The sequence below is a fragment of the Chiloscyllium punctatum genome, chromosome 12 (assembly GCF_047496795.1).
Source record: "Chiloscyllium punctatum isolate Juve2018m chromosome 12, sChiPun1.3, whole genome shotgun sequence".
Lineage (NCBI taxonomy): Eukaryota > Metazoa > Chordata > Chondrichthyes > Orectolobiformes > Hemiscylliidae > Chiloscyllium > Chiloscyllium punctatum.
This window is the reverse complement of record NC_092750.1, coordinates 4,933,060-4,957,734: the sequence shown is the minus strand read 5'-3', so window position 1 is coordinate 4,957,734 and position 24,675 is coordinate 4,933,060. Positions and strand designations below refer to the sequence as shown.

Sequence of the window (24,675 nt, the reverse complement as noted above, 5' to 3'; positions counted from 1 at the left end):
GAAAGTTTGTTTTCACACATTTCGTCATCACACCAGTGAGCCTCCAGTGAAACGCTCGTGTTATGTTCCATTTTCTATTCATGCGTTTAGGTTTCCTTGGTTTGGTGATGTCATTTCCTGTGTTGACGTTATTTCCCATTCTTTTTCTCAAGAGGGTTGTAGATGGGGTTCAAGTCGATGTGTTTGTTGATAGAATTCCAGTTGGAATGCCTTGCTTCTAGGAATTCTTTGGCTTGTCCTAGGATGGATGTCTTGTCCCAGTCGAAGTGGTGTCCTTCCTCATCTGTATGTAAGGATACTAGTGATAGTGGGTCATGTCTTTTTGTGGCTAGTTGATGTTCATGTATCCTGGTGGCTAATTTTCTGCCTGTTTGTCCAATGTAGTGCTTGTTATTGCAAAGTATTTTGTAAATGATGTTCGTTTTTCTTGTCTGTGTAGGGTCTTTCAAGTTCATTAGCAGCTGTTTTAGTCTGTTGGTGGAGTTGTGGGCTACCATGATGCCCAGAGGTCTGAGTTGTCTGGCAGTCATTCTGAGATGTCTTTGATGTACGGGAGAATGGCTAGAGTTTCTGGGCATGTTTTTGTCTGCTTTTTGGGTTTGTTGTTGAGAAATAGGTGGAGTATGTTCATTGGGTACTTGTTCTTTTTGAATATGCTGTATAGGTGATTTTCCTCTGCTCTTTGTAGTTCCTTGGTGCTGCTGTGTGTGGTGGTCCATTGAAATAATGTTCTAATGCAACTGCGTTTATGTGTGTTAGGATGATTGCTTCTGTAGTTTAGTAATTGGTCGGTATGTGTTGTTTTTCCTGTTGTTTTGCTGGGTTTCTCCTGTGAGTTCATTGTCTTTCAGTGTTGTTTCTAATGCTGCGAAGGAATCTTCCTTGTCTGCATCCTGGAAGTTGTAATTTAATCCCGTTACTAAGGTGGCTTTTTCAGTGTCTGTTGAGAGTCGGTCAGATAAGTTTTTTTTTAATCCATTCTTTCGCATTGCTATTTTGACCGACTTATCTGACCAACCCTTATCAGACACTGAAAAAGCCATCTTAGTAAGAGGATTAAATTACAACTTCCGGGATGTGGACAAGAAAGATTTCTTAGGATTAGAAACAACACTGAAAGATAATGAACTCACAGAAGAAACCCAGCAAACTATAAGACAGTCACATGAACATTAAGCAGGAAAAAGGAAGGAAACGTACACAATACACAAAAAAAGAAAACTCTAGAAGGACTCAGCAAAGATAAAAACATTGTTACCCTACCTGCAGACAAAGGATGCTTGGGTCATTTTAAACCGAACAGACTGCATTGAGAAAGTGAAAGCACTGTTTGCAGGTACTGACACATGGCAACTGGTGCCGATAGACCTGACCCCCCCTCCAACCCCCCCCCAAACCATGAGAGACCAAGTCATAGCCTTAGTCAAAATACTTCCCAGAAATCTGGAGAATTAAACAAGACTGACTGCCAAAAAATGAAACCAAACGGATCCAGCACACCATGCTTCTACGGATCACTGAAAATTCACACACCAGGAACCCCCATCAGACCCATAGTCTTGCTACCTGGAACACCAACATGCAGAATAGCCAAGGCACTACACCAACAACTAAAACTTTTAGTAGAAGACTCACGCCACTCCATTCACTCCACCCAAGAATTCCTAAATACCATCAAAGACACCAAGATAGAAGAGGATGAAATAATGAAATACATCTCCTTTAATGTAACAGCTCAGTTCACACCCATCAAATCAACTGACCAAAGAAACACTGACTGTACTATTAGAAGAACCAAAGGCGCGCACACTAAACATGTCCAACTTGACTGGACCTATGCCTTACCACCCACTTCACTTTCAATAACAAAACTTGCAGGCAAACCAACAGAGTACCCATGGGATCTCCAATATCAGGGTTCTGAGCAGAGGCAGTAATGCAGAGACTCGAACAAACAGCTCTGCCAACCATCCAACCCAAACCTTGCATCTGCTACGTGGATGACACCTTTGTCACCAAATGAAACAAATTAGGGGAAACCTGCGAGACCAAAATTTCACGAGGAGGAAAACAACAACAAACTGCCATTCTTGGACGTAACAGTAAAGCAAGCAGTCAATGCAGAGCTTCAAACCAGGGCCAACAGGAAAACAACACATATGGACCAAATACTGAACTACAGAAATAATCATCCTAACACCCACAAATGAAGCTGCACTAGAATATTTCAATGAGCCACCATATATTGAAGCACTGCGGATCTACGAAGAGCAGAGGAAAATCGCTTATACAGCCTATTCAAAAAGAACAGGTACCTAATGAACACATCTACCGATTTTTCTCAGCAACAAACCTAAACAAGCAGACAAAAACGTGTCTAGAAACCCTAGCCACTCTCCCCTACATCAAAGGCATTTCGGAAATGACTGCCAGATAACCTAGAGCTCTGGGCATCCTGGTAGCCCACAAAACCACCAACACACTAAAACAACAGTGAATGAACTTAAAAGATCCTATACAGACAACAAGCAAAACGAACATCATTTACAAAATCAAGATGAGAGTGGTGCTGGAAAAGCACAGCAGGTCAGGCAGCATCTGAGGAGCCAGAAAATCGACGTTTTGGGCAGGAGCCCTTCATCAGGAAGGAGGCTGGGAACTTCCGGGGTGGAGAGATAAATGGGAGGGGTATGGGGCTAGGGAGAAGGTAGCTAAGAGTGTAATAGGCAGATGGATGTGGGGATAAAGGTGATAGGTTGGAGAGGAGGGCGGAGTAGGTCGGTGGGAAGGAAGATTGGAGGTAGGACAGGTCATGTCGATGGTGCTGAGCTGGAAAGTTGGAACTGGGGTAAGGTGGGGGAAGAGGAAATGAGGAAACTGGTGAAGTCCACACTGATACCCTGGGGTTGAAGAGTTCCACGGCAGAAGATGAGGTGTTCTTTCTCCAGGCGTCGGGTGGTGAGGGAGTGACGATGGAGGAGGCCCAGGGCTTTCATTTCCTCGGCACAGTGGAAGGAGTTGAAATGGTTGGCCATGGGGCAGTTCGGTTGGTTGGTGAGGGTGTCCCGGAGATGTTCCCTAAACCGCTCTGTGAGCAGGTGTCCAGTTTTCCCAATGTAAAGGAGACCACATCAGGAGCAACGGATACAATAAATGTCATTTGTGGAAGTGCAGGTGAAACCTTGATGGATGTGGAAGGCTCCTTTGGGTTGGGCGCAGGTTTTGCAATTCCTGCGGTGGCAGGGGAAGGTGTCAGGAGGGGAGGGTGTGGACCTGACCGTAGTCACGGAGGGCATGGGCTTTGCAGAAAGCAGGTAGGGGTGGGGAGGGAAATATATCCCTGGTAGTGGGGTCCGTTTGTAAGTGATGGAAATGTCGGCAGATGATGCGGTTTCTGCGGAGGTTGGTGGGGTGGAAGGTGAGGACCAGGGCGGGTGGGGGTTCTGTCCTTGTTGCGGTTGGAGGGGTGGTGTTTGAGGGTGGAGGTGCAGTACGTGGATGAGACGCGTTGGAGGGCATCTTCAATCATGTGGGAGGGCAAATTACTGTCTTTAAAGAAGGTGGTGGTTCTGTGGTGGAGAGCGGTAAGACAATTTCAAGGTAGGTGAAGATGAGTTTGGTGGGGCAGGAGCAGGCTGAGGCAATGGGTCGGCCAAGGTGGTCAGGCTTGTGGATCTTGGGAAGGAGGTAGAATCGGGCAGTGCGGGGTTCCCGAACTGAGTTTGGAAGTTGTGGGTGGGAGATCTCCTGAGGTGATGAGGTTGTGTATAGTCTGGGAGATGTTGGTTTGGTGATGGGGGTGAGGTCATAGTTGGGGTGGAAAGAGGAGATGTCTTCGAGTTGCCGCTTGGCTTCAGCATTGTGAAGGAATACCTTACAAGAACTGTAACAAACACTTTATTGGACAAACAGGCAGAAAACTAGCCACCAGAATGCATGAACATCACTAGCCACTATCGCTTGTGTCCTTGCATATAGATCAGGAAGGGCACCACTTTGGGACAACACATCCATCTTAGGACAAGCCAAACAGACATACACAAGAATTCATAGATGCATGGCATTCCAACCAGAACTCTATCAACAAATACATTGACTTGAACCCCATCTACTACCCTCTGAGAAAAAGAACAGGAAATGACGTCAACATCGCCAACCCAAGGAAACCTAAACACATGAATAGAAAGTGGGACATAACACCAGCGCTTCACCGGAGACTCACTGATGATGTTACCTAGTATGGTGAAATATCTGAAAACAAACCTTTCAGTTCAGCGAGCAAACCTACATCCAGAACCTCAACCTGAGCTACAAATCTTCTCAAAACTCGTTTATAATTTGAATTTGAATAAGGGAAATTAAAAAGGTATAAGGCATAAAGTCGCTGAAGTGGATTGGGAAACTAGATTGAAAACTGACTGCACACAAAGGATACATAATCTTGGGTGGTTTACAGCAACAACACGCTGCTTCAAAGTGCATACACTCAAAATTAAAGGTCAGCTAACTAAGGAAGCACAGGCTTACCTAAGATTAAAAGAAAAGGCCTATAAAGTTGCCAGAAGGACCACTAATTATGAAGCTTGGGAAGTTTATAAAATAGACCAAAAGAGAAATAAGAAACTGAAACCATAAAATATGAATGCAATCTTGCAACCAAGCCCAAGTACAGACTAAAAGTTTCAATAGGGATGTGAAGAGGAAATGATTGGTTAAAATGAATGTGGATCCCAGGATAATTTATTGTGGCAAAAGCATCATTAAAAGAAAGTTGTACTGGAGAAATTACTGGGGCTGAAAGTTAATGAATCCCCAAAACCTGATAGTGAAAGGAGGCAGCTTTAGAGCTAATTGATAGATTGGGTGATTGTCTTCCAAAATTGTACAGATTATAGAATGATTCCTATGGAATTGAAGAAGCAAATGTCACTGTACTATTTAAGGAAAAAGTAAATGCGAAAATAGGGAGCTACAGGCTTGTTAGCCTTACATAGGCAGTAGAGAAAATGTTAAAATCTGTTGTAAAGGCTAAGTTAACACCTGGTTGATAGTGATCTAATTAGGCATTTTCATTATGAATGGGAAATTGTGAATGATAAATTGTTTTTTTTTTGAAGATGTTAGTAACAAAATTGATAAGGAGAGCAGATGGCCATACTGTACTCAGATTTGCAAAAGGCTTTTAATGAAGTCCCACAGGAGGATGTCTAATGGGAGATGATGTACTGACAGGTTCATGATTGGTTAATAGAAGACAGTAGGAATAACTGGGTCATCTCGTTGGCAGGCTGTGACTAGTGGGGTGCTGCAAGCATCAGTATTTGGGCCTAGCTGTTCAGAATACGTATCAATGATTTGAATATGATCAACTATAATATTTCTAAAAGTGCAAATGGTAAAAAGTTTAGGTGCGAACGTTGGACGAAAATGTAAAAAGGCTCGGGATTTCAACAGGCTTAGTGAATAGGAAATAATGCAATAAATAGAACATATTGTGGAGAAATGTGAGGTTATCCACTTTGATAAGAGAAGCAAGTGTGCAGAGAATTTCTTAAATGGTCAGAGGTTGTAAAATATAGATGTAAAGGCTATGGGCGAGTTGGACCGAAGGGTCTGTTTCCGTGCTGTACACCTCTATGATTCTATGAACAAATGGCCATGAGTGCCCCTTTTGATAAATCACTTCAGGCTAGCCTCATGTGCAGCAATTTATTAGGAAGGCTAATGAAAATTAATTGAGATTTCATTACAGGGAGGCCTTGCATCTTTAATAGCAAGCACAGTTTAAATGTAAGAGGAATATATAGGTCCAAGATAAGGCGAAATTATTTCACTCAGTTATGAACGTATGGTATTGTCTACCAGAGTGCTGCAGTAGCTCCGTCTTTCAGTATGTTTAAGGTAGAGTTTGATAGATTTCTGATTGTTAATATCATACAGGGTTATGGTAATGAGGTGACTAAATGGCACTGAAGTGTTTAATCAGTCACAGTTATAGAACCTAGAGCAGTACAGGCCCTTCAGTCCTTGATGTTGCGCCGACCTGTCATACCAATCTGAAGCCCATCTAACATACACTATTCCATGTATGTCCATATGTTTGTCCAATGACGACTTGAATGCATTTAAAGTTGGTGAATCTATTACCGTTGCAGGCAAAGCATTCCATACCCTTACTACTCTCTGAGTAAACAAACTACCTCTGACATCTGTCCTATATCTGTCACCCCTCAATTTAAAGCTATGCCCCCTCGTGCACGCCATCACCATACTTGGAAAAGGGCTGTCCCTGTCCACTCTATCTAACCCTCTGATTATCTTTTATGTCTCTATTAAGTCACTTCTCAACCTTCTGCTCTCTAATTAAAATAGCCTCAAGTCCCTCAACCTTTCCTCGTAAGACATCCCCTTCATACCAGGCAACATCCTAGTAAATCTCCTCTGCACCCTTTCCTTGAATAAGTTCCACATTTCTAATGTGCCCATCCCCTGCAGTTTCCTTCCCCATCCTATGCTTCCTAAATCTTGCCTAATCGCATCGTAATTGCCTTTCCCCCAGCTGTAACTATGCACCTATCCCTTTCCATCACTAAAGTAAACATAACAGAATTGCGATGGCTATCACCAAAGTGCTCACCTACTTCCAAGTCTACACCTGACCGGGCTCATTACCCTGTACCAAATCTAATGTGGCTTCACCCCTTGTTGGAGTGTCTACATACTGTGTCAGGAAACCCTCCTGCACACACTGGACCAAAACTGACCCATCTATAGTACTCCTACTATAGTGTTCCCAGTCAATATTTGGAAAGTTGAAGTCCCCCATGACAACTACCCTGTTTCTCTCACTCCTATCGAGAATCATAGAGTCATAGAGATATACAGCATGGAAACAGGCCCTTTGGTCCAACCCATCCATGCCAACCAGATATGCCAACTTAATCTAGTCCCACCTGCCAGCACCCGGCCCATATCCCTCCAAACCCTTCCTATTTATATACCCATCCAAATGCCTCTTAAATGTTGCAATTGTACCAGCCTCCACCACATCCTCTGGCAGCTCATTCCATACGCGTACCCCCTCTGCGTGAAAAAGTTGCCCCTTGGGTCTCTCTTATATCTTTCTCCCCTCACCCTAAACCTATGCTCTCTAGTTCTGGATTCCCTGACCCCAGGGAAAAGACTTTGTCTATTTATCCTATCCATGTCCCTCGTAATTTTGTAAACCTCTATAAGGTCACCCCTCAGCCTCCAACGCTCCAGGGGAAACAGCCCCAGCCTGTTCAGCCTCTCCCTGTAGCTCAGATCCTCCAACCTGGCAACATTCTTGTAAATCTTTTCTGAACCCTTTCAGGTTTCACAACATCTTTCCGATAGGAAGGAGACCAGAATTGCACGCAATATTCCAACAGTGGCCTAACCAATGCCCTGTACAGCCGCAACATAACCTCCCAACTCCTGTACTCAATACTCTGACCAATAAAGGAAAGCATACCAAACACCACCTTTACTATCCTATCTGCCTGCAACTCCACTTTCAAGGAGCTATGAACTTGCACGCCAAGGTCTCTTTGTTCAGCAACACTCCCTGGGACCTTACCATTAAGTGTATAAGACCTGCTAAGATTTGCTTTCCCAAAATGCAGCACCTCGCATTTATCTGAATTAAACTCCATCTGCCAGTTCTCAGTCCATTGGCCCATCTGGTCCAGATCCTGTTGTAATCTGAGGTAACCCTCTTTGCTGTCCACTACACCTCCAATTTTGGTGTCATCTGCAAACTTGCTAACTGTACCTCTTATGCTCGCATCCAAATTATTTATGTAAATGACAAAAAGTAGAGGACCCAGGACCGATCCTTGTGGAACTCCACTGGTCACAGGCCTCCAGTCTGAAAAACAACCCTCCTCCATTACCCTCATCTTTGCTATCTTTTCCTCTCCTTTCCTGTTTCTAACCTCAGCCCATACTACCTCAGTTGATGAGTCCCCTAATATCCTTTCTGCAACTGCAATACTGCCCTTGACCAACAATGCCACACTTGTCCCTCTTTTACCATCTTCTCTGTTCTTACTGAAACATCTAAATCCTGGAACCTGCAACAACCATTCCTGTCCCTGCTCTATCCATGTCTCCGAAATGGCCACAACATCGAAGTCCCAGGTACCAACTCATGCTGCAAGTTCATCCACCTTATTCTGGATGCTCCCTGGCGTTGAAGTAGACACACTTCAAACCAAATTCTTGCTTGCTGGTGCCATCTTGTGTCCCTGAAACTTGATTTTAGACCTCCCTACTGTCAACCTTTTCTATACTCTAACTACAATTTTAGTTCTCATCCCCCTGTTGGATTAGTTTAAACCCAGGAGAAAGTGAGGACTGCAGATGTTGGAGATCAGAGCTGAAAATGTGTTGCTGGAAAAGCGCAGCAGGTCAGGCAGCATCCAAGGAGCAGGAGAATCGACGTTTTGGGCATTCGACGTTCCTGAAGAAGGGCTTATGCCCGAAACATCGATTCTTCTGCTCCTTGGATGCTGCCTGACCTGCTGCGCTTTTTTCGCAACACATTTTCAGCTTAGTTTAAACCCACCCCAATAGCCTTAGCGAATTTCCCCCCTTGGATATTGGTACCCCTCTGGTTCAGATGAAGACCATCCTGCTTGTAGAGGTCCCACCTACCCCAGAAAAACCCCAATTATCCAAGAATCCAAAACCCTCCCTCCTTCACTATCCCTGTAGCCATGTGTTCAACTCCTCTCTCTCCCTATTCCTCGCCTCACTAGCACGGGCAACAAGCCAGAGACCAGCTTTCATCCTAGCTCCCTGAATTTCTGCCTTAAATCCCCATCTCTCTTCCTACCTGTCGTTGGAGCCTGGTGGACCATGACTTGGAGCTGCTCCCCCTCCCCCTTAAGGATCCCAAAAACACTATCAGAGACATCACGAACCCTGGCACCTGGGAGGCAACACACCAACCGTGAGTGTCTCTCGTCCCCACAGAATCTCCTATCTGTCCCCCTAACTATGGAGTCCCCAATGACAATTGCTCTGCTCCTCTTCCCCCTTCCCTTCTGAGCAGCAGGGACAGACTCTGTGCCAGAGCCCTGTACCCCACTGGTTTTCCCTGGTAATTCGTCCCCCCCAACAGTGTCCAAAATGGTATACTTATTGTTGAGGGGAATGGCCACAGGGGATCCCTGCACTGCCTGCCGGTTCCCTTTCCATCCCCTGACTGTAACCATCTGCCTTTTTCTTGTACCTGAGGAGTGACTACCTCCCTGTAACTCCTCTCAATAACCCCCTCTGCCTCCCGACTGATCCGAAGTTCATCCAGCTCTTGCTGCAGTTCCCTAATGCGGTTTTCGAGGAGCTGGAGTTGGGTGCACTTCCCGCAGATGTAGTCAGCAGGAACACTCGTGGTGACCCTTACCTCCCACATTCTGCAGGAGGAACATTCAACTGCCCTCACCTCCATTCCCACAATTCTAAATTCCCAAAGAGATTGTTGAAAAAATAAGGAATAAAAAATAAACTCGTTACCTTACCAATCTGGTGCACAAAACTTTTTTTTTGGTAAGAGGAGGATGGATGGGAGACACTACCCGAGTAGTGTTTTGGGTAACACAACCACACAATTATATGTCTTCCCAGAAGTCCTTCGCTCCTCCCTCGCACCTCTCAGCAAATGGAGGCCCGACTCGCGAGGTAAGTCCCTTTTAATGCGGGAAAACTCACCCTTCCCGGCAGCCCTCACTTCACCACTCCTCCTCTCCTTGCCGCTCTGAATCTGCCCTGTCATTTTGCCAATCGGCTGAATGGCCTACTGATCCTGTATAGTAAATGAAGCAATCTCACCTGGTTTCAGATTTTGCTGGACAGCTGTAGTTCTTGTGCAAGGGTTGTTGATGTAGCTGCATTCAAATTTCATTGAAGAAAAGTAGGCGTTGGAGGGCTGAGTGAGAAGAAGCAGTGCTTTTAGGACAGTTTTAGGATTTTGACTTAGTACTATAAAAGGAATGACGGTATACTTCCAAGTAAGGGTGGTGTATGGCTTGAAATAAAAGTAGTTAAATTGTTCTTTGCCCCATGAGTATCTGATGTCTGGACATCTGTATGTACCTCTTCCTATAGAAAAAGGATGCTTATGGATCAGTTAATATTGTTGAAAAGTGTGCCTCAAGCTAGGTTAGGTTGTTGTACTTGGAGTAATGTAGTTTTTGTTGTCTGCTTTTTACCTTGGAGGTTATTTTAGTATAATCTATACCCAGTGCAAATAAAGGTGCATTTAACATTAATTACTTATAAGTGCAATCTAATCACCAATCTTAATATATTGGCTGCAAAACATTTCAGTCTATGTTGAGTGCACCTGAAGGTTTGGGGCTGGAGCTTCTCTTGTCAAATAGTAATTTTTTTATTCTTGGTGCTGCTGCATCATTCATATAAAAATTTTAGTTTGTCTGAACCAGGCAGAGTGGAATTCCATTATTTCTGACTTTCAGGTGTTATTTCAAGACTGCTTGACCTCTTCCTTTTGAAGGGTTATCCTAGAGTTTTCAGCAAACTCTGAACATTTACCACATTACAATTGAACAGCAATGTGAATTCCTTATTCGCAGTAATTATGCTGATGTGGGTTGGAAGCTGAGAAATTTAGTCTTTAAAACAATGACTAGTCAACATATCTTATGATTTGATCTGGAATATTTATGAAAATTCTGTTCTAATTTTGTTCTGTATCTGTGGTACCATTTTATCTCCTTGGAAATATTTTTGTCGACTTTATCAAAGCAGACTCCATGACTCTGTGGCCTTTTTTAAGTACCTACCGTATTTCGTTGGACTTGTTGGTCATTTGATTTACAAGCTAATTATTCACTCTCTAAATTCTCCTTTATATTCAATGAGCACCAGAATTTTTTTTCCAAAGCTGTAAATGGCTGAAGTTCTAATATTTGTAATGGACTTTAACATGAGTAAAGCTAGAAGGTTGCTTCTTGTTAATGGAATGTCATAAAACCATATTGCAGGCTATTGGCTCAAATATTTAATTTTGTCTAGCTTGGAAATAAGATTTTTTTTGCAATAGTTTACTTTTGATGTATTATTAGAAATGGGAAAATCTTGGTGGATAATGAAGAAAGGAGCAACATACCATACATCTTTGGTATAGGAGATGTCATTGATGGCAAGCCAGAACTCACACCTGTTGCTATTCAGGCTGGGAAGTTGCTAGCTCGCAGACTCTATTCAAGTTCTTCTGTGAAGGTAAGGAATAGGCCATTCATTCTCTTGAGTCTGTTACACCATCATTAAGATTGTGCCTGACCTGACCTACACTGTTTTTCCTGCTTGTGTTCCATTACTCTTGACTCCCTTGTGAGATATACAAAACCTGCATGCTTTGAGTGGCTGTCCCAGTGGCATTTTTGGGAAAGCCAAATAAGCTGGAAAATTCTGAACACATCTGAAGGCATAGTTATCGGTCATAAGGGCTACTCTCAGGAGGAAGAAGGTGTCAATTCATGGTTCTTGCTCCTGATCTGTTATCAGATGATGCTTGGTAGGAAGTACCAATGTTTGGACCTTACGTGAAATGAAGTGGGTCAGGCTGTGCTCACCAGCCTGATAACTCCCTAAGATAGTTGTCAAAAGTGTTTTTAGCTGCTTCTATTTTGCATGATTATATGTTTATCAATTTGTATTTTCCTTATAATCCAGGTATAAACAAGTGATGTAACTTGAATATTGTAACATTCACCTTGAACACATTTAAATATTGGCAAGTACTGTCAATTCTATTGATAGTAATTTATTTTTCAGTGTGACTACGTCAATGTATGCACAACAGTCTTTACACCTTTGGAGTATGGATGTTGTGGATTGTCTGAGGAAAATGCGATAGCACTTTATGGAGAAGAACATATAGAGGTATGGACTTGTTTAGTGTTGAATTAAATGGAGACATTTTAAAAATCGCAAGCTGAATGGAATTATTCCTCCCATAAGAGCCTTTGCTGTTGAAGTGTCAGTTATTTGTTTGTTAAAAGCTGATCATTGGCAGCTTCAGATTCTGTACTTTGGATGCCATTGACTATTGTGTAAGCTGATGTAATCATTAGTTCTTGAACTTACTTGTGCCTAATAGAACTTTAATTTCTTTGTTCTTCAAATATGAAGCATAGCTTACTTCTGTCTATGCCAGTGTATTAACTTTGACTGTTTATAAAAGTAGTTGGTCACTGAATGACCTCACACTCATGTGTTTTTGTCTAAAGCGTGACCAAAACTGACATCTCTTTTACATGTATGGTAAATGTCAGTTGCACCTGGAGTACTAAAGCAAGATGGCATGCTGAGTTTGTCCAGAACATGAAACTGGCTGTCTTAGAATTCTCATCCCACCCTTTCATTCTGTTTGAAATTATGGCTATAATGTGTTCAACCTAAATTTGCTTTGGTTGATCAAATCCTGGGATTGGGGCATAGAGGTTCAACTGACCAGTCGGTTTCCAATAAAACAGAGCTATGAATATGATCACTCAATGTATTATAATATTTCTTTATACAAAACCTCAAGGGTAAGTGAAAGTAAAATACTACAGATGTTAGAGATTAGATTACTTACAGTGTGGAAACAGGCCCTTCAGCCCAACAAGTCCACACCGACCCTCTGAAGAGCAACTCACCCAAACCCATTTCCCCCTTCACCTAACACTACGGGCAATTTATCATGGCCAATTCACCTAACCTGCGCATTTTTGGACTGTGGGAGGAAACCGAAGCACCCAGAGGAAACCCGTGCAGACACGGGGAGAATGTGCAAACTCCACACAGACAGTTGCCTGAGGCAGGAATTGAACCCAGGTCTTTGACGCTGTGAGGCAGCAGTGCTAACCACTGTGCCACCGTGCCACCCATTTGAATTGAGTATATTGACAATCTTAAAAGCCAATGACATTTTACAAAACAGGACAGCACTGGATAAGTGAAGTTAGTTGTATGGGGAAAGCTGGAGTGTCCGAATGCAGTTTCTAGTATCCAGGAACAATCCGGAACAAAGGGTGGAATTTTGGAATGTGAGCAATCGCTGAGGCATTTCATGATGGTCTGGCATTTCAGGGAGTTTCAAGGCCAGATCATCAAATATTAGAGCTATAGAGATGTAGAGCACAGAAACAGACGCTTCAGTCCAACTTGTCCGTGCCAACCAGATATCCAAACTTAATCTAGTTCCATTTTCCAGTATTTGGCCCATATCCCTCTAAATCTTTCCTATTCATGTACCCATCTAGATGTCTTTTAAATGTTGCAATTGTACCAGCCTCCACCACTTCTTCATACACGCACCACCCTCTGTGTGAAAAAGTTACCCCTTAGGTCCCTTTTAAATCTTTTCCCTCACACCTTAAACCTAAGCCCCCTAGTTTTGGACTCCCCCACCCTGGAGAAAACATCTTGTCTATTCACCCTATCCATGCCCCCATGATTTTAAAAATCCCTATAAGGTCGCACCCTAGCCTCTGACATCCCAGGGGAAACAGCCCAAGCCTATTCAGCCTCTTCCTATAGCTCAAACACACCAACCCTGACAACATCCTTGTAAACCTTTTCTGAACATTTCAAGTTTCACAACAGCCTTCCAATAGCAGGGAGACCAAACTGAACACAATATTCCAAAAGTGGCTTAACCATGTCCTGTATGGTGTTACGAAACGGGGTAAGCCCTCCTGCTTAATTTAAAGCCAGCAACACAGAAAAGATTTATCCCATGCAGTAATCTGTAAAGATTTGAGTGGCTAGGAACTATTTAAAGTAGAAATTAACAACTTTTTTTCTTCAAGTATAACAAAGAATAACTAACTAACAACTATGTACAACTCCTTCCTCTAGCCTATCTTATACTTTCCCTTCTGTAATACTAGTCCAATAAAACTCCCAATTAAGATTTACAAAACAACATTTCTTATCTCAAAACCACACAGCTTTCAATTTTTCCTGTGTCGTCGTCGTCTTCGGAATTTCTGTGTCACAGGTTACTGATTGAAAAGGTACTTTTTAAGAGAGCTATTTTTCAAGCAGTCAGTTACATGCTGGGGCTTGGCAGTTCTCTTCCCAACTGTTCAATTTTCCCTGGTCTTATACGTCCTCTGAAACAAACAGAATGCTGGAGAAACTTGGGTCTGTCAGCATCTGTTGAGAGAGAAACGGTTAATGGAACTTCAGAAGTCGTCATACTGGAATCAATGTTAACTCTGTTTCTCTCTTTACAACTGCCTCAAGCTTAAATGTTTTCTTCACATGGTATGACATTTGACTTCGCACCTTTTGCTCCTGTGACAATGTGTTCCGAACAGTTGTGCTATTGTTAGTAGACCTTAAACGTTTAATTATTCTGATCTACTGTTAAGTTGAACACTGGTATTAGCAAAACATGCGTTATGAAGGTCTATCAGGGAGAATCAGTGACATGATGTCCGGTCGCTTTGTCTGTATTGCTGAACTTTGGACTGTCCAGTGATTCCAATTGATAAATGGATGCAAACTGAAAGCAAGTAGATATTCAGTTGTTATGTTCCTGTTGGTTGAATAAGCTGATGAGACTTGTGATTTAGACTCCTATGAGGGATACGGTTTTAGGTGGGGTTGAAATGTTGCCTGTTATATGTTTGGAACTCCTGTATGGTGCTGACTTAAATTTCTTCTTAAAAATGTGTTGCTGGAAAAGCGCAGCAGGTCAGGCAGCATCAAAGGAGAAGGAGAATTGAAGTTTCGGGCATAAGCCCTTCAGGAATGCCCGAAACGTCGATTCTCCTTCTCCTTTGATGCTGCCTGACCTGCTGCGCTTTTCCAGCAACACATTTTTAAGCTCTGATGCCCAGCATCAGCAGTCCTCACTTTCTCCTAGTTAAATTTATTCTGTTGACCTCCCTCTTCTGAACTTTATATACTCCAGTTTTCACTGTGAAGGTATTAATATAATGCAGATAGATAATTTCCCTCCTAAAATAGGTTGACATCAATTAAATATGAAGATTATTGTGTGAAAAAGGGAAACATACATTTTAAAAGGTTTTCTTGACAGCTACCAAACGTTGTGTAAATTAAAGACATGCCTATATCTCCTGCTATGCTTGGAATCAGCACTCCTTAAATGATTGTTTAAAAAGTTGACCAGTGCTAAATTAAGTCTGTAACCCTGAGAATTTTGACAGGGACATTCTTGGCAATTTTGTATGTTTGATAACACTTCAGTACTCCATACTTTCTTCTGACTTCCCCATTTCTGCTAAAGAATTTGTTTGTTATGTGCTGCCTCTCCCTAAGGAGGTAAAACCAGGACCTGAACTTTGACCATTTCTTTTCAATAGCAGTTGAAAAGTGTGGTGATGGAAAAGTACAGCAAGTCAGGCAGCATCCAAGGAGCAGCAGAATTCAGGCATGAGCCCTTCATCAGGAATGTTAAATAGCTGCCTGTTCTGCAGTTGTGTTGGAACAGCTTTTGAAAATTTGGTGAAATGGCAAATTAGTTAATTTGTTCTTTTTATTTCAGTCTCTCTAGCCTGGTGTAGTTCAAATTATATGCAAGTCTGAATGTTGTCATTCTGGCAAAGAAGGTTTCAGTTTAAGTACTGGGCTAGACCTACAGGCAAGGACATGAGTGTTGCAAAGCTTCCTGTAACTAAGTGCTCATTCTTGTTTGCACATTACAATTTTTGGAGACAAAGAATTTGGGTGGGTTAAAAATCTGAGCCATAAGGGTTTTGGTTTAGGCAATAGTTTTCTGAAGGGAGGGCAGAAGGGTTAATTTTATGAGAGAAAGTTGGGGATTGAGTATTTTGTGTTGAGTGCATTGTCAGTTTCTCAAAGGTAACCATTTTTTGCCAGTGAGCAATGGAAGATATTGCTTGGCACCGAGGATTATGTGGCAGAGTGAAATTGGAGGTGTAAGTAATGATCTTTGTGTTGGAGTGATTCTGGAATAAAATCTGGTTTAGTTTTGGAATATTTGCACAGTTTTAGTGCTCTGCTTGCCCCAGTATGGCTGGGGGGGGTGGGGTGGGGGGTGGGGGAGGGTACTGAACTTAAGGCACTGTTGCTTTGATCTTCATTATGTTTACCTGGAGGAAACTGCAATTCATCCATGATTGAATATCGCACAAGTAGTTTGCTGATGCAGAACAGAAGATGGGAATGACCAAGAGAGACTGACTGCATTGGAAGACCACAGATGGCAGAAAGGGCAGGGAGAGATTTCCGGTTCAAAGAATAATTCTTTGCAATTATTGGAGATTTTTAGAAAGATAGAGATGAGTATGGTACCTTGGAAAGGAGTTTTGACAGAACCAGGGGGACAGTTTATGTTCAACTGTCTGGAGATTAGGGTTAATTTTGTGAAAAGTTGACAGCGTCATGGACAAAAGAAGCTTGGAGAAGGCATGAGTGGCAATACCATAAAATAAATTAGAGGAAGATTTTTAGAAGTAAATCTTACTCAAAATCTTTTCCCAATTTGATTTGCATTGATGGAGGTGTTAAAGTCAGCAGCAAGAGACTAGAGTTTATGTTGAGCATCAAAGACCCTCATTATTTTATCAGTGCTGAGCTGGAGGAAGCTGCTGTGTTTGAAGTGACAGCGTCCTGATAGTATGCATCAAGTGATGGAAGTAGTGAAGAGAGCATGTAGAAACTATCTTTATACTTACGTTACTAAGAGCAGTCAGAGTATTGCAATGTTGTGGGTAAAATTACAACATGACTAAGCAAGGTCCATAAGACATAGGAGTGGAAGTAAGGCCATTCGGCCCATCAAGTCCACCCCGCCATTTAATCATGGCTGATGGGCATTTCAACTCCACTTACCAGCATTCTCCCCGTAGCCCTTAATTCCTTGTGACATCAAGAATTTATCAATCTCTGCCTTGAAGCCATTTAGTGTCCTGGCCTCCACTACACTCCGTGGCAATGAATTCCACAGGCCCACCACTCTTTGGCTGAAGAAATGTCTCCGCGTTTCTGTTCTGAATTGACCCCCTCTAATTCTAAGGCTGTGCCCATGGGTCCTAGTTTCCTCGCCTAATGGAAACAATTTCTTAGCGTCCACCCTTTCCAAGCCATGTATTATCTTGTAAGTTTCTATTAGATCTCCCCTTAATCTTCTAAACGCCAATGAATACAATCCCAGGATCCTCAGCCATTACTCATATGTTAGACCTACCATTCCAGGGATCATCCGTGTGAATCTCCACTGGACACGCTCCAGTGCCAGTATGTCCTTCCTGAGGTGTGGGGACCAAAACTGGACACAGTACTCCAAATGGGGCCTAACCAGAGCTTTATAAAGTCTCAGTAGCACAACGGTGCTTTTATATTCCAACCCTCTTGAGATAAATGACAACATTGCATTCGCTTTCTTAATCACGGATTCAACCTGCATGTTTACCATTAGAGAATCCTTGACTAGCACTCCCAGATCCCTTTGTACTTTGGTTTTATGAATTTTCTCACCGTTTAGAAAGTAGTTCATGCTTGTATTCTTTTTTCCAACGTACAAGACCTCACATTTGCTGCCGTTGAATTTCATCGGCCATTTCCTGGACCACTCTCCCAAACTGTCTAGATCCTTCTGCAGCCTCCCCACTTCCTCAGTACTACCTGCCTGTCCACGTAACTTTGTATCATCGGCAAACCTCGCTAGAATGCCCCCCCCTTCATCCAGATCATTAATATATAATGTGAACAGCTGCGGCCCCAACACTGAACCCTGCGGGACACCGCTTGTCACCGGCTGCCATTCTGAAAAAGAACCTTTTATCCCAACTCTCTGCCTTCTGTCAGACAGCCAATCCTCAATCCATGCCAGTAGCTCCCCTCGAACACCATGGACCCTCACCTTATTCAGCAGCCTCCCGTGTGGCACCTTATCAAAGGCCTTTTGGAAGTCTAGATAGACCACATCCACTGGGTTTCCCTGGTCTAACCTACTTGTCACCTCTTCAAAGAATTCTAACAGGTTTGTCAGGCACGACCTCCCCTTACTAAATCCATGTTGACTTGTTCTAATCCATCCCTGCTCTTCCAAGAATTTAGAAACCTCATCCTTAACGATGGATTCAAAATTTTTGCCAACAACCGAGGTTAGGCTAATTGGCTTATAATTTTCCATTTTTTGTCTTGATCCTTTCTTGAACAAGGGGGTTACAACAGCGATCTTCCAGTCTACACTTCTGTATTGGTATATAAGAGTGCATTCTCAGAGTTTTTGGCAAACTTTGTTATAGTTTGAAAGATGTGGTAATAGTAAACTATATCAGTGAGCAGCACCTTGGACACTTTAAATAAGTGTCATCATTGAAGTTGTCCATGCTGCTGAATGACTACCCTTATTTCTAAGAATACTTCAACTTTTAAAAGAAAACCATTTGTAGTGTAATTGTTCTGAATTGGAAGTTTTTATTCATGAAGTTTACGCTGAATATCCATCTTGTACGTTTCAGGTGTATCACAGCATGTTCTGGCCACTGGAATGGACAGTACCAGGAAGGGATAAGAATGGCTGCTATGGCAAAGTGATATGTGCAAAACTGGATCATGTAAGTCATCTTTGTTTGCCAAATATTTTCTCCTGAATTTATAGAAATGTTGCTGTATAATATTTACTTTAAGCACTTGAAGGTAGCTGAGCAAACGTTTCCCCTTGTGGGAGAAACAAAACTTAGAGACCCTTATAAAATAAGGGTCTCCTTTTAAAGCTGAAATTTCAATTTTCTCTGAGGATCATTTGTCTTTTCAGTTCTCTACCCAGAAAGCAGGGTCACTGATTATATTAAAAGTTGAGTTGATATACAAAGGAGCCAAGGATTTGGGAGGTCATGAAAATGGAGTTAAAGCTGCCATTAACTCAGATGTGATCTTAGTGAATGGCAGAGCAGGCTTTAGGAGCCAAAGACTTATACCACCTCCGGTTTCTTTGGTAATGTCGTAAGAAACATTACAAGTAATCTCAGTTTTAAAAAGAAACCTTGGATAAAATTGTGAACTTAACAAATCTATTTTCAGCTCTGTTAAAATATCTTTCCTTCTGTTCTAGTATCGAGTGGTGGGATTCCATGTGCTTGGTCCGAATGCTGGGGAAATCACTCAAGGGTTTGGTGCAGCAATGAAATGTGGCATGACCAAAGATCAGCTGAACAGTGTCATTGGCATACATCCAACCAATGCAGAAGTAAGACTTCGATTTTTGTCCTTTATCATTCACCGTCCTCTAACTCTCCTTTCTATTTTAAAATCCATATTAGCTATTGTGTTACAAAGAAAAGTGAATTGGAAGTATGTGATCCCTTTGTGGCTTGCACTTCCCTGTTTATTTTCCCTTCTCTAGTTTTACAAGTGCTATACCTTCTTCAGCCTACTTCTTTTTCACTGGACTATTTTATTTTTGATCTTGAGAGAAGAAGCATCAACATAACTTGGCCCTATCATCACTAGACATTCCTATGCTTCACTTTCTCCAAGCAGAGTCTCTAGATGGCTTTCAATTAGTCCACATTTCCAACCAAGTGGCACTGAGTCCAACTGCGTTAGCAGAACTCATCAGCACTAACTTAAGGGATGACCATGCAACATTCAAATTTATGTTCAGCGATGATGCATGGTGCCATTTGTCATCAAGCCCTGAATGTCTTCGTAATAATATGTTTGTGTGAAAGATCAAGGTGTTGGTGCATGCGTTAGAGATCATTCAGTAGGGTTACTTTACTGGAAATACTTTATATCTTGTAGTGACTTGCACCTCATTCCTGTGATGGAACATTGATCTTGAATAAAGTTATTTATCTTCTCTCCCACTCCTCTTCCTGCAGTTATTAATTTCTCTTTTTCATTGTTTTGGTTGCAGGTGTTCACCACCATGGAAATAACAAAACGCTCCGGTATAGACATTTCCAAAAAAGGAGGTTGCTGAGGTTAAACCCTGCTGTTGGAATGCTGCTGCCCTCTACATGCACCTTTTAGCTTTGTGGTTGACTAAACCTGTGTCTTTGTCCTCTCAGGTAAAACAGGAATATATATTTTTTAAAACAACAAAGCTGCCTTGAAGCAACACCGAATTGTGCAACACCTTGAGTTTTACTCAATACCTGTGACAGCAGAGGATCAGTATGCATGGGGCATGCAGATCAACAGTGGGGGTAAACCTCAACTTTAAACTTTGACCCAAACCTGCTTGGAAGGGCATTGAAGAAAAATAGTGCCTCCTTGAAGTTTTGGCCCAGAACCTGATTTGAGGTGGGCCATGACTGAAGACTAACAAGCAAGGTCTGGAACTTCTTTGTCCAATAAGATGACTGCGCTTCCTTTTATTGGTGAGGCTTCAGTCTTGTGGAATAGTTTGAAGTCTCATCTTGTAATATTTACTATACCTTGTTTCTTAAATGTATGTTGGGCTGCTGATGGAGGTGAGATGAATCTTTTTCTCTGTACATTGTAGGTAACTAGCATCATTGTACTCTGTTGGTAAGGTTTAAAACAAAATCAAGAACTTTTCTGTCAAGAAGCATGTCACATTTGATTCATATTTAAATTCTATACAATATCAATCTTAAACCTTTTTCACCAAAAAAAACCACACAGATTATGTTTCAGGAAGCATAGGCCTAAATGTTTTTCTGTTTGGAGGAATTGCCTTATGTGTAACTGTCCACACTTTGCTATCCTCTCCCTTATTTTCTAAACTTATTCTGTTAACTGAGTAAGCAACCACTGCTGACCAAACTTGATATGGTGGGGCTGTTCAGTTTTTACAAAAGGAAATGAGTGAACATTGGTGGATCGGTAAACTTTTTTTCTCCACACGTAACTTTTAATCAAAATATATGTTGCTACATTGGGCTTGGGAATTTTCATAAAGTGGGAAAATGTAATAATTTAAAACTTTTTTTGTCTTGTGTGTCTGGCCTTCTGAATGAGCGCTGGACTGTCAGTCCAAAGATGTTGAAAGCATGTTTTTTTTTAAAAGGAGTTCTAACTGGTAGAAAGTTCAGAGCACCGCATTCCTGTACTTTCATGTGAAATGGCGTGTGTTTATCCAGCATCACTTCCTCATTGTTTATTCCTCTTGCTCTTCACCCTTTTTAAAAATTTTGGAGCACTTAAACAAGTCTAGTTTGGATACACGTACTGTCACAATTTGTGCCTTTATATTGTTTGTTTGGAAGCAACCATGCAGTGTTTGCTGTTTAAATGGGATTATTTTGCATCTGTTTTATCATTGCCCATCTGACTAGAACTTGCAGTCACATTTGATTGTATTCAGCCTCTGAGCAGCACTAACTTGAACAATTCCATTGTGAACAAAGTTTGTTATCCAAAATGCATTTAATAAAAAATACCTGTGTAGAACTCAAAACAGTGTGCCTGAGGGTGTCTTCTTCATCGGCAAGCTCTTAAGATTGAGAATGCCCAAGTATTCCAATGCTGGATTTGTGCTCCTTCTAATGGCATCTTGGTGTTGGTCATGCTCAGTGGTCAGCTTCTTCATCTCCAGTTTGGGCATTCTTGGGACAAGAGCTTCCTAAGAGTTGGGAGGATACTGGTATTTCTTTTCAGCGAAGCTTTGAGACATTGTTGAAGTGTCTCCTCTGCCATCCTGACAACCGCATACCTTGACGGAACTGAGTGGGGGATTTGTTTTGTTAGGTATCTGATTGATGAGGTGCACTCAAAATGGCTAATTGATCACAACCACTGCCTCAATATTAAAAAAGGTGACTTGAAAGAGCACTGATATTGGAGTTCCTGTCCTGTCATGGAATTTATAGAGCAGTCACTGTTGATACTTCCGGGATTGGAGGTAACTACAGTACGTTGTTTGTGTCTCTGCATATGGAGGGCCAAGAAATATCCTTCTGTTCAGACAGCAAGATTTGGTTGGTATTGTAAAAGTATGCTATTTTGTGGCATTGGTGCAACAGTTCAGTTGAATATTGCTGTCTGTAAATATATTTGGACAATCTTGCTGCCATTGCTGCAGATTTGTGACCCATTTTCTTCATTTAAGCTGGATTTTGGTATCTATAAAGGCAAAATGAATGCAGACATTTATTGAGAGACTGATCCTGCAGCCTTCTGGACTCAATATTAAGTTTAGTAATTTTAGGTTTTGAGCACCTTCTCCCATGTCCTTACCCCAACCCCCACACACCAAGCCTTGTCATCACTTGGGCTGCTACCACAAACAAGCCATTGTCAGCCACTAGCAGTCCCCATTAGCACTTATTCATTCTCCCAGGCTGATCTTTACCCATTCCTTTATCTGCTCAACTGCCTCTCACTTGCGCTCTGGCTCTCTGCTCTGTTTCCACCTATCATTTACTCCTTCCCCTACCCCACCCCTTCTCTTGTCTCAGCATGCTCCTGCCCCACTGAACTCATCTCTACCTACCTCGACACTGTCCTATCCCCCCTAGTCCAGGAACTCCCCACATACGTTCGAGACACCACCCACGCCCTCCGCCTCCTCCAAGACTTCCGTTTCCCCAGCCCCCAATGCCTCATCTTCACCATGGATTTCCAATCCGTCTACACCTCCATCTGCCATGACCAGGGCCTCCAAGCCCTCCGTTTCTTCCTCTCCCGACGTCCCCAACAGTACCCTTCCACCGACACTCTCAATCGTTTGGCTGAACTGGTCCTCACACTTAACAATTTCTCCTTTGAATCCTTCCACTTCCTCCAGATCAAAGGGGTAGCCATGGGGCCCCAGCTATGCCTGTCTCTTTGTTGGCTACGTAGAGCAGTTGATCTTTTGTAATTACACCGGCACCACTCGCCACCTTGTCCTCCGCTACATTGACTGCGTTGGCGCCACCTCGTGCTCCCGTGAGGAGGTTGAGCAATTCATCAACTTCACCAACACATTCCACCCTGACCTTAAATTTACCTGAACCATCTCTGACACCTCCCTCCCCTTCCTGGACCCCTCCATCTCCATTAATGACAACTGACTTGACAGTCACATTTTTTACAAACCCACCGACTCCCACAGCTACCTGGATTACACCTCTTCCCACCCTACCTCTTGCAAAAATGCCATCCCATATTCCCAATTCCTCCGCCTCCGCCGTATCTGCTCCCAGGAGGACCAGTTCCACCATAGAACACACCAGATGGCCTCCTTCTTTAGAGACCGTAATTTCCCTTCCCACGTGGTTAAAGATGCCCTCCAAAGCATCTCGTCCACATCCTGCACCTCCGCCCTCAGACCCCACCCCCTCCAACCGTAACAAGGACAGAACACCCCTGGTGCTCACTTTCCACCCTACCAACCTTCGCATAAACCAAATCATCCGCCGACATTTCCGCCACCTCCAAAAAGACCCCACCACCAGGGATATATTTCCCTCCCCACCCCTTTCCGCCTTCCGCAAAGACTGTTCCCTCCGTGACTACCTGGGTCAGGTCCACGCCCCCCCAACAACCCACCCTCCCATCCTGGCACTTACACCTGCCACCGCAGGAACTGTAAAACCCCTCCTCCCTCACCTCTATCCAAGGCCCTAAAAGGAGCCTTCCACATCCATCAAAGTTTTACCTGCACATCCACTAATATCATTTATTGTATCCGTTGCTCCTGATGCGGTCTCCTCTACATTGGGGAGACTGGGCACCTCCTAGCAGAGCGCTTTAGGGAACATCTCCGAGACACCCGCACCAATCAACCACACCGCCCCATGGCCCAACATTTCAACTCCCCCTCCCACTCTGCCGAGGACATGGAGGTCCTGGGCCTCCTTCACCGTCGCTCCCTCACCACCAGATGCCTGGAGGAAGAACGCCTCATCTTCCGCCTCGGAGCACTTCAACCCCAGGGCATCAATGTGAACTTCAAGTTTCCTCAATTCCCCTTCCCCCACCTCACCCTAGTTCCAATCTTCCAGCTCAGCACTGTCCCCATGACTTGTCCGGTCTTATCCTACCTGCCTATCTCCTTTTCCACCTATCCACTCCACCCTCTCCTCCCTGATCTATCGCCTTCATCCCCTCCCCCACTCACCCATTGTACTCTATGCTACTTTCTCCCCATCCCCACCCTCGTCTAGCTTATCTCTCCACGCTTCAGGCTCACTGCCTTTATTCCTGATGAAGGGCTTTTGCCCGAAACATAGATTTTGCTGCTCTTTGGATGCTGCCTGAATTGCTGTGCTCTTCCAGTACCACTAATCCAGAATCTAGTTTCCAGCATCTGCAGTCATTGTTTTTACCTCTAACATATATATCGACCTTGTCCTAGCTATAAGCCATTTTGAGGAAGGATCACTGGACCTGAAACTTTAATACTGCTTTCTTGTCACAGATGCTACCAGACCCGCTGAGTTTTTCCAGCAATTTTTGATTTTGCTTCTGTCCCATTATCTGCCAGTCCTGTGTTCAAGGTCAGAAGTCACATCCAGGTTATAGTCCAACAGGTTTATTTGAAATCACAAGCTTCTGGAGTGCTGCTCCTTCGTCAGGTGAAGACTTCACCTGATGACGGAGCAGCTCTCGAAAGTTTGTGATTTCAAATAAACCTGTTGGGCTATAATCTGTCGTTAGACTTCTGACCTTGGCCACCCTGGTCCAACACTGGCACCTCCACATCAGTCCTCTATTTAGCATTGATAAAATGCTGTATTAACT

At 43.0% G+C, this 24,675-nt stretch overlaps 1 protein-coding gene across 2 annotated transcripts in view; it reads left to right on the top strand.

Annotated features, from left to right (window-relative positions):
* Positions 1-21,406, top strand: part of txnrd3 (thioredoxin reductase 3) — a 63,329-nt gene extending 41,923 nt beyond the window's left edge. For both annotated transcript variants that reach the window (XM_072581781.1, XM_072581780.1), the window contains 5 exons: positions 11,112-11,268; positions 11,824-11,931; positions 18,498-18,593; positions 19,091-19,225; positions 19,898-21,406. In XM_072581781.1, coding sequence (XP_072437882.1) covers positions 11,112-11,268; positions 11,824-11,931; positions 18,498-18,593; positions 19,091-19,225; positions 19,898-19,963 — 562 coding nt within the window. In that variant the 3' untranslated portion in view covers positions 19,964-21,406. The remainder of the gene's footprint in view (positions 1-11,111; positions 11,269-11,823; positions 11,932-18,497; positions 18,594-19,090; positions 19,226-19,897) is intronic.
* Positions 21,407-24,675: the final 3,269 nt, after the last annotated feature.